The sequence below is a fragment of the Haliotis cracherodii genome, unplaced genomic scaffold (assembly GCF_022045235.1).
Source record: "Haliotis cracherodii isolate W230 unplaced genomic scaffold, xgHalCrac1.p SCAF_17, whole genome shotgun sequence".
Classification (NCBI taxonomy): Eukaryota; Metazoa; Mollusca; class Gastropoda; order Lepetellida; family Haliotidae; genus Haliotis; species Haliotis cracherodii.
This window is the reverse complement of record NW_027266272.1, coordinates 24314165-24325309: the sequence shown is the minus strand read 5'-3', so window position 1 is coordinate 24325309 and position 11145 is coordinate 24314165. Positions and strand designations below refer to the sequence as shown.

The window sequence follows — 11145 nt, the reverse complement described above, 5'->3', positions numbered from 1 at the left end:
AAAATATGTACAGATAGCGACAGATGTCCCTTAACTATTTTCCGGATATTAGCTTCTATGTGAAATGGTCCCCACATGGGAACAATGTGTGAAGCCCATTTCTAGTGTCCCCCGCCGGGATATTGCTTAAATGTTGCTGAAAGCAGCGTAAAACCATACTCACTCACTCACTCACTCACAACGTAGTTTACAGTATTTTGGTATGTCACGGCCAGGGAATCGAACCCTGGACGTTCCGTTCTCCGCCCGAGTAGACATTCTTTCCAGTATATAAAAAACATCAACGCCGGAGACAAATAAGTCTTAGTTATCCGCCGAAACAGACCCCTATGGGCGTGAAAGGAAAAATAGCGGTGAAAATAATATGAATGGAGAAATGAACATAAGTAATGGCACCAAGTGTTTGCGAAAAGGGTAAGTATGTCCTACCCTGCCGGCAGCAGAAAACACGGTTCACCCCGATTGTGTTTCTAGGCTTGTCAGCACCAAAGGGGTAAACGTCTGAGACCTGCATCACTTCGGGCTTTTCTCCCACGTTAAGCTGACACGCAGTGATATGACTGAAATACCCAACTCACTAACTCACTCACTCACTCACCCATTCACTTACTCACTCACTCACTATCTTTACAAAAATGTGAAACTTTACAGATCCCTTTAATGTTGTAACCCAGACAAAAACAACTTTTGAGCAATGGTCATGTGAAGAATTAGGGAGGACACTTGGTGCAACTGTAACGCTGTGTAACACACATCTTCATCCACATTCATCCACCATAGATAATGGACAGATTATACTTCTCCGATCTCCGAGACCGCCTCCGTGGTCTAGTGGTAGAGCGTCCGCCAGAAGAGCGGAAGATCCGGGGTTCGATCCCCGGCCGCGTCATACCAAAAGACGTTTATAAATGGTACTTGTTGTTACCCTGTCTGGCGCTCAGCATTAAGGGGCTAAAACAAGGACTGGTCGGCTCGGAGTCAGTATACTGTGTCTGAGAGGGGTATTCATGTTAAACTGCTGCATGGTATCTCAGTGAGCTAGCACTATAAAATCGGCATCAGTCCAGACTAGTACAAGTAGACACACACACACGTGCATGCACGTCGCTATATAAGTGCAATAATCTTTGACGCGACGTTAAACCCCATTTCACCTCACCTCACCTCACCTTACCGATCTCCGAATTGTCAACTGCAGCATTGTCATTCCTCTGTAAGCACGTCTTCAACGACGAGGCCATAGATACATCAGTGCAGTGACTGTTGCAGGGGGATGCAGGTACTCAGTTTCGTGAATGAGAAATACTTATGTTAGCGTAGGATGTTTTTGCATACGAATGGTAATGCTAACATTCTATCTGCCTAAACGAAACAGTTTCACTTCTGAACAGTAGCCCTGGAATAATAGTCACAACACAGTCAGACAAGGATACAGAAGCTGCGTCTGTGTTCCCGAAGACGTAGGGAAGAATGGTTGTAATTACGGCATCACGCATTATAATACGTGACACATTCGCGAACCTAAAGGCTTGGGGTTGGATGGTGGTAATGTGTACACTGTGCATCATCAGGAGAGATGCTGTCAGGTTGTTGAAGGCATGAGGTTGGATGTTTCCAATTCGTCCTTTAGATAACGTAATGTCTGAAGCTGACACGCTGCAAAAACAATTAGAGGGAAGTTCATCTGTCACAATGTTAGATAGAGCAATACGTGTGTTCAGCAAGTTGAAAAATGCTTCTCCTTCAATGGTACCAATTGTGACATCCTCAAAGAATATTCTCCCTTCTGAGATGCTGCTGAAAGTGTGTCTTTGTATTGTTAAAACATTCACGCCCTTTAAAGTCACTGATGTAAGTCTCGGCACGTTGAGGAATGCAGTTGTCGGTAAAGTGATGGTGGAGTTGGTGATGGTCACTGATGTCGCTGACGTGGAAACTAGGCCCGGGAACGTGGTCAGGCCTGTGCACGTGATTGAGGAAGACGTTATCTGGCATGTTCCTGGGCTCGTGGTGCCGTTGACGTCATTGTAACCGTCGTTGTCACAGTTATTCACGACATTGACGTATCTGGTGCTCATTATGCCTTCGAGGGCATGACATCCAGCATATGCTATAGCCGTGTCTGACAGGGACGAGGAGGAGGAGGAGCGCTTGAAGCTGTAGTTCTGGAGATATGTGATGTTGCAGTTGGAGACTCTGATGGAAGAGCCTGTGAAGGCATAGGACTGGACAGTGGTGATGTTTGCGTTGTATAAACTCATTGATGACACAGAGATATTTGCAAAGGCATGGGATTGAATATTGGTTATGTTTGCCTTGTGTAAGCGCATGTATGATGAAGTCATATTGGCAAAGGCATAGGATTGGATAGTATTTATGTTTACGTTGTATATATTCATGTGAGTTGCAGTCATATTTGCAAAGGCATAGGATTCTATGGTAGTGATGTTTGCGTTGTATACTTCCATGAATGTTGCACTCACATTTGCAAAGGCATGGGACTCTATGGTAGTGATGTTTGCGTTGTAAATTTCCATGAATGATGCACTCACATTTACAAAGGCATAGGACTCTATGGTGGTGATGTTTGCGTTGTATATGTCCAAATGAGACACACTCATGTTGTTAAAAGTATGGGGCTGAATGGAGGCGATACTAGAGTTGTATAGATCGAAAGAACCGATGACTGCATTGTGAAAAGCATTTGATCCGATAGAATTCATAATGATGTTGTACAGGTCCAGAGATGAAACTTTAATACCGACAAAGGCATAGAATTGGATAGTGGTGATATTTGCGTTGTATATTTTCATGAATGATGCACTCACATTTACAAAGGCATAGGACTCTATGGTGGTGATGTTTGCGTTATATATATTCATGTGAGATGCACTCATATTTGCAAAGACATAGGACTCTATGGTGCTGATGCTTACGTTGTATATATTCATGTGAGACGCACTCATATTTACAAAGGCATAGGACTCTATGGTAGTGATGTTTGCGTTGTATATTTTCATGAATGATGCACTCACATTTGCAAAGGCATAGGACTCTGTGGTGGTGATGTTTGCGTTATATATATTCATGTGAGATGCAGTCATATTTGCAAAGGCATAGGACTCTATGGTGGTGATATTTGCGTTGTATATGTCCAAATGAGACACACTCATGTTGTTAAAAGTATGGGGCTGAATGGAGGCGATACTAGAGTTGTATAGATCGAAGGAACCGATGACTGCATTGTTAAGAGCATTTGATCCAATAGAATTCATAATGATGTTGTACAGGTCCAGAGATGACACTTTGATACCGACAAAGGCATAGGACTCTATGGTAGTGATGTTTGCGTTGTAAATTTCCATAAATGTTGCACTCATATTTGCAAAGGCATAGGACTCTAACGTGGTGATGCTTACGTTGTATATATTCAGGAAGGATGCTGTAAGATTACCGAAAGAGTTTGAACCGATCGTCGAGATGTTTGAATTATAAATGTCAAAGAAGGATGCTGTGACATTCTGAAAGGCGTGAGGCTGAAGGGTCGTGATGTTGACATTGTGTATCTTCAGGAATGAAACATCCATACGGCTGAAGGCTTGTGACTGGACTGTCGTGACTCGTCCATGTGATAGAGAAAAGGAGGATGAGGACACATTGTGAAATGTTCTGGAGGGCAGCACGTCCACCTCAAAGTTAGAAATATACACACTTGTTCTGCTCAAGTTGAAGAAAGCCTCCTCTTCAATGGTGGTAAAAGTGACGTTCTTCAGACGAATACTGCCCCCGGAGACATCCCCGAATGCATGTCTGGTGATGGAGATGGTGCCACCTGTACAGATGAAGGAGGTAGGCGAACACTGACATCCACCTGGGCAGACCAACGCGTGGTGAGTCACGTGCCACGTGAGTACGTGCATGAGGATCACCAAACTCAAGCCTCTGACACCGATCTGGAACAATGAAAGGAATGCATCCTGACAAACAAATAGTTGAGAGAAGACCAGTCGTCTAAGGCGCCGTGATTCGCTGTGCAGAGTTGCGTTCCTTGGGCACGCCAGAAACCTGGGATTGTGGGTTCGAATCCCGGTTCGCCCCGATTATGTTTCTAGGTTTGTCAAGACGTCCTTATTCACAGTTCGCATACAATAACAGTAAAGCAGGTAAGGAACTTTTACAACAATGAAACGGGATCTTCTACAAAATGGAAAAGGATATTATTAGTTTCCAAACAGTTTCAAGGAGTATATTGTGTGTATACCTTGCGAGCCCATGTACCCCGAGCCGGCCCGCTCGCACATATATAAACCCCGATGTACCGGTTGATAATTAACTCGTCTCACCTGCACAATTTTCATCCGTTTAACTAAACTGTCGGAAATTATTATGCTGTCATTTTCAAACTGGCTTTAAACATCCTATTACTGTTAAACACCAATTGAGATTATGATTTTTGCTTCCCCCCCCCCCCATACACACACACACACACCAAAAGCATTAGCAAATTATCCGAATTATGAATGAATGCTTACAATCTCCACATTATCGCATCAACTGTTCAAAGTACAGATTGAATTCCATTATCATTTAGGTTTCTTCCTTGTTATGCCATTCAGTATAGAGATAACATCTGAAATAATTAATTGTCCTCACAATCCCCACGACAACATCAAATTAAATATACCTCCATAATCATGAATATATAGTGCTACGGTCATGTAGATCACCTGGCTATGTCAACTGAATATTGATATAAGAGTGTTTCCATTCTCGCCAAATTATAAAAAAACCGTAAAAATATCAGATCTGTTCACTTCAACACACTTCAACCTTTCAGCTTCAATTATCAAACCAAAGAACATGTTGAAGGACGAAGGACAAATAACAGGCAGGTTATTGCATCAGGTGAGCTTAAAATCTGAAAGCATCTCATTGTACCAAAATATTGAGACTTTACGGCTTGTTTTTATTCCATCGCTGATCAATATTTGTGTATGAATAACCACTGAGAACAGAAAAAACGCTGGTTTCATTAAGTTTATTAGAAGTGTAGATACGAGTATGTGTTAAAAACTAATTAGATAAATGTCCATGTAACGACAAAGAAAGCTGCTGATTCACAACTCATTGTGATGATTGATGTCTAAGTATTTTCTCACCTTTTCGTGAACACGTGCGAACATCATTTTTTGGCAGTGATTCGTAAACATGTACTCGTGATATAATCGGAATGGTCGGATAGACTCCGCTTTAAATGAGGATACATAAATCAGTGAGTGAGATGGGTTTAACGCCGCTTTTAACAGTATTCCAGTTATATGGCGGCGTGTCAGCTTAATGTGGGGGGAAAGCCCAAAGTGATGCAGGTCTCAGACATTTACCACTTCGGTGAAACCCACGAGCACGGCTATGGTGTTGACAAACCTAGAAACATAATCGGGGCGAACCGGGATTCGAACCCACAATCCCAGGTTTCTGGCGTGCCCAAGGAACGCAACTCTGCACAGCGAATCACGGCGCCTTAGACGACTGGGCCACCTGTGCCCCATGATGCACACGACATTTGCCGGGGGCTATCCTTGTAACACATTCTTGGTCTGGTGACGTTGTCTGAAATATTGAAACCCCTTTGAAATGCTCCGATGTGCTTGAGGTGAATACTCTTAACATTAAATCGTTCCACGTATGTTAGTCAAGCTCCATGATTGCAACGTCAGACGTAAAACCAGACTCTCTGCTACTCACCATTTCAACCAAGTCCCTGTAGCTGTGAGGTGCTTGATGTGAAGTGTTTTGTCTGTACACGCCAACACTGATCACGACGCCCGGGGCTCTTTCATATGAACGGTTTAACCATACGTTAGTCAAGCTTTCTGATTGGCTCAGATGGAACAGGAAGGTAATATAACCGAGTAATGAAGGACGTTTAATCCTTTCAATTGAACATGTTTACCAGGAAATTTTGTTTCTGTTTTTTTGTTGTGTCAATCGGATTTATCAATATCGTAGGAAAACGAGCTCAAACAAATAGAAAACAAACAAAAACACCCATACGTATTTCAATGATGGCAGCTGGCATTCATTTGTGAAAGGAAAATTATATCCTGCCCCGTTGGCAAGTACCCATTGTGTATTGTGATAAACACATATACAAACAAATGTGACCGTCACAAACATTACATGTAGCACTAGCGAATAGTGAGTGAGTTTATGCTTTACGTCACATCGGCAATATTTCAGCCATATCGTGACGAGCACTAGCGAATAAATGCTCAACAATTATTTATTACAAAACTGGGGCGGTCGGGTAGCCTAGTGGTTAAAGCGTTTGCTCGTCACGCCGAAGACCCGGGTTCGATTCCCGACACGGGTACAATGTGTGAAGCCCATTTCTGGTGTTCCCCGCCGTGATATTGCTGGAATATTGCTTAAAGCGGCGTAAAACCATACTCACTATTACAAAACTTGTAAAACCTGGTACTAGCCGGTATGATAGAACTCGGGAACTCAAGTATGATATGATATGAGGCGACCTCATACTTGATAATGCCAGGATCGGGACACAGAGGTGTGACCATGAGGTTCTGATTGAAATAAGGAAATAACGATTGAATGTTTGATGCACCCAGCCCACACCACCAATCGGACTGTCACATAATGCAGTGAAAAACGTTTATTGTCAACCTTGGAATCTTGGTGACTCAGCATCAGGAGTATCTGATCCTCTCACGGGTGACATTCGCGAGGCGTCTCCTCACGCTGATGATCAGAAGTCTAGGTTTACTCTGCCATTCCTGGTGGAGTATCTAATCCTCTCACGGGTGACATTCGCGAGGCGTCTCCTCACGCTGATGATCAGAAGTCTGGGTTTCCTCTGCCATTCCTGGTGGAGTATCTAATCCTCTCACGTGTGACATTCGCGAGGCGTCTCCTCACGCTGATGATCAGATGTCTGGGTTTCCTCGGCAATTTCCTGGTGGAGTATCTAATCCTCTCACGGGTGACATTCGCGAGGCGTCTCCTCACGCTGATGATCAGATGTCTGGGTTTCCTCTGCCATTCCTGGTGGAGTACCAGGATCAGTTCATTCAGGTTTTGAATTGGCATGGAGGGTCTCTATAGCTAGATCTCACTGGCGGCCTTGGTAATCCCAAAGGTGTTAAAATAGTTCAGATCAGGGTTCTGTCATTATTTTTCGGAATTGGATTTTGAACCAGGTGGTGCTTCAGCAATGTTAAAATGTATAGATCGTATATTATTCTACATATACATTTATCCTTCTTGTGTCTGTGATGTTGACGATACAGTGAATGCTATTTATGAGTGTATAGTGTCGTCGACGCTAATATTGCTGATGTACGTTATATATGAACTCACTGCTGTATATGACAAAATGAAGTATAATTCCCTCATACTAGTAGTAGTATTGGCGGTGGTAGTGGTAGTTGTAGTAGTGAGTGAGTGAGTGAGTGAGTGAGATGGTTGGGTTTAACGCCACATGTAACAGTATTCCAGTCATAACACGGCGTGTCAGCTTAATGTGGGAGGAAAGCCCGAAGTGACGCAGGTCTCAGACATTTACCACTTTGGTAAAACAGGTATGGTGCTGACAAACCTGGAAACATAATCGGGGATGCAACTCTGCATAGCGAATCGCGGTGCCTTAGACGACTGGGCTATCCGTGCCCCCTGTAGTAGTAGTAGTAGTAGTAGTAGTAGTAGTAGTAGTAGTGGAAGTAGTAGTAATAGTAGTAGTAGTAGTAGAAGTAGTAGTAGTAGAAGTAGTAGTAGAAGTAGTAGTGGCGGTGGTGGTAGTAGTAGTAGTCGTAGTAGTTGTAGTAGTGGAAGTAGTAGTAGTAAAGTAGTTGTAGTAGCAGTAGTAGTAGTAGTAGTAGTAGTAGTAGTAGTAGAAGTGGTAGTAGTAGAAGTAGTAGAAGTGGTAGTAGTAGAAGTAGTAGTGGCGATGGTGGTAGTAGTAGTAGTAGTAGTCGTAGAAGAAGTAGTAGTAATAGAAGTAGCAGTTGTTGTGGTGGTGGTAGTAGTAGTAGAAGTAGTAGTAGTAGTAGTAGTAGTAGTAGTAGAAGTAGTAGTAGTAGAAGTAGTAGTAGTAGTAGTAGTAGTAGTAGTAGTAGTAGAAGTAGTAGTAGTACTAGTTATAGTGAGTGATTGAGTGAACGAGTTGGGTTTTACACCGCTTTTAACAGTAATACAGTTATATCGCGGCGTGTCAGCTTAAAGTGAGAGAAAAGCCCGAAGTGATGCAGGTCTCAGACATTTACCACTTGATGAAACCCACGAGCACTGGTATGATGCTGACAAACCTAGAAACATAATCGGGGCGAACCGGGATTCGAACCCACAATCCTAGGTTTCTGGCGTGTCCAAGGGACGCAACTCTGCACAGCGAATCACGTCGCCTTAGACAACTGGGCCACACGTGCCCCCAGTAGTTGTCGCAGTTGTGTTTCTAGGTTTGTCAGCACCATACCCGTGCTCGTGGGTTTCATCAAGTGGTAAAAGCCTGAGACCTGCATCACTTCGGGCTTTCCTCCAACATTAAAGTGACACGCCATGACATAACTGGAATACTGTGAAAAGCGGCGTTAAACCCAACTCACTCATTATACATCTGGTTGGTTATCACATGATAATTACCTGTATTGGCCGAGAGATAAAGTGGGCTATAACAGTCTAGGCTTACCAACTCACGCTGGCGTTGGAACGGTGTCTGTACACAACAATCGAACATTGTCCTTGTACTTTGAATGTACATATATACATGACATTGCAGAGCACACGACTTTGATTGAGTAATCAGTGGTATTGCTACATCAAATGACACATCTAAGATTGTACTGCCGCTTCACAGCGTTGTTGTAATACAAAGTCACAATTATCTTGTTGACAATCATGTTGCTCTGTCTTTTCGCATCAACTTAGTAATACGAAGTTTTGATGTTTTGTAAACAACCATGTAATTTCTTCATTTACGTATCAACTTAGTAATACGAAGTTTTGTTGTTTTGTGAACAACCATGTAATTTCTCCATTTACGTATCAACTTAGTATTACGAAGTTTTGTTGTTTTGTGAACAACCATGTAATTTCTTCATTTACGTATCAACTTAGTATTACGAAGTTTTGTTGTTTTGTAAACAACCATTTAATTTCTTCATTTACGTATCAACTTAGTATTACGAAGTTTTGTTGTTTTGGGAACAACCATGTAATTTCTTCATTTACGTATCAACTTAGTATTACGAAGTTTTGTTGTTTTGTAAACAACCATGTAATTTCTTTATTTACGTATCAACGTAGAAGGACGAAGTTTTGTTGTTATTATGTTAAGTAATAACTTCGTATTACGAAGTTTTGTCGTTTCTTGACAAACAGTACGTTCTGTCTCATCCGACCTTGCATTTTGTATTGAGCCTAAATTTTGTTTGTTATGGCTGCTTGTTTTGTTTTGAACGTCGCAATCAACATTGTTCCAGCTGTATGACGGCGGCGCGTGTAAAGTATCGCGTCTGGACCAGACAAACCAGTGACTGATATTATGAGCAACATTCCACGTGATCCATTCAGTCGCTTTTGACGACAAGCAGGGGTTGCTGGACACCAGATCTTACCCGGAATCTCCGCGAGGGTGGTCTTATATCAATCCATGTCTAAAACCAAATGAATTTCGAGTATGCACGGATACCAGTAATTCGAGTTTTAGACGCGTGGATACCAGTAATTCGAGTTTCAGGCGCGTGGATACCAGTAATTCGAGTTTCAGACGCGTGGATACCAGTAATTCGAGTTTTAGACGCGTGGATACCAGTAATTCGAGTTTCAGACACATGGATACCAGTAATTCGACTTTCAGACACGTGGATACCAGTAATTCGAGTTTCAGGCGCGTGGATACCAGTAATTCGAGTTTCAGACGCGTGGATACCAGTAATTCGACTTTCAGACACGTGGATACAAATAATTCGAGTTTTAGACGCGTGGATACCAGTAATTCGAGTTTCAGGCGCGTGGATACCAGTAATTCGAGTTTTAGACGCGTGGATACCAGTAATTCGAGTTTCAGGCGCGTGGAAACCAGTAATTCGAGTTTTAGACGCGTGGATACCAGTAATTCGAGTTTTAGACGCGTGGATACCAGTTATTCGAGTTTTAGACGCGTGGATACCAGTAATTCGAGTTTTAGACGCGTGGATACCAGTAATTCGAGTTTCAGACACGTGGATACCAGTAATTCGAGTTTCAGGCGCGTGGATACCAGTAATTCGAGTTTCAGACGCGTGGATACCAGTAATTCGACTTTCAGACACGTGGATACAAGTAATTCGAGTTTTAGACGCGTGGATACCAGTAATTCGAGTTTCAGGCGCGTGGATACCAGTAATTCGAGTTTTAGACGCGTGGATACCAGTAATTCGAGTTTCAGGCGCGTGGATACCAGTAATTCGAGTTTTAGACGCGTGGATACCAGTAATTCGAGTTTTAGACGCGTGGATACCAGTTATTCGAGTTTTAGACGCGTGGATACCAGTAATTCGAGTTTTAGACGCGTGGATACCAGTAATTCGAGTTTCAGACACGTGGATACCAGTAATTCGAGTTTTAGACGCGTGGATACCAGTAATTCGAGTTTCAGACACGAGGATACCAGTAATTCGACTTTCAGACAGACCCGTGAAGATCCGTGATAGAAAAGGTCTTCAGCAACCAATGTTTGTCGTAAGAGGCGACTAACGGGATCGGGTGGTCAGGCTCTCTGACTTGGTTCATGCATAGCATCGTATCCCAATTGCGTGGATCGATGCTCATGATGTCAATCACTGAATTGCCTGGTCCAGACTCGATTATTTACAGACCACCGTCATATAGCTGGAATATTTCTGAGTGTGGCGTTAAAAAACAAACGCAACGCAAAGAGTTTCAGACAAAAGAAATAGGCACAGATGATCCACTTCTTTGAAGTCTGACGCTGTTTCCCTCGATAATAGAGCGGGGGACACCAGGAATGACCATCAGTGTAAATATGTAGGTAAACAAACTGGAACAATGGTATCCCCCAATTGCAATAGCCCAGTGTACAACAGAGACATTAACAAGAGGCAAGAATTCATACAGTGTTATACTCGTGTT

At 42.8% G+C, this 11145-nt stretch overlaps 1 protein-coding gene across 1 annotated transcript; it reads right to left on the bottom strand.

The window, feature by feature from the left end:
- Nucleotides 1–1346: 1346 nt before the first annotated feature.
- Nucleotides 1347–7107, bottom strand: LOC139464718 (uncharacterized). The gene is made up of 2 exons (XM_071246233.1): nucleotides 6937–7107; nucleotides 1347–3953 (listed from the first exon to the last, which is right to left on the bottom strand). Exons 1-2 carry the CDS (start codon nucleotides 7105–7107, stop codon nucleotides 1347–1349), a joined length of 2778 nt encoding a protein of 925 aa, XP_071102334.1.
- Nucleotides 7108–11145: the final 4038 nt, after the last annotated feature.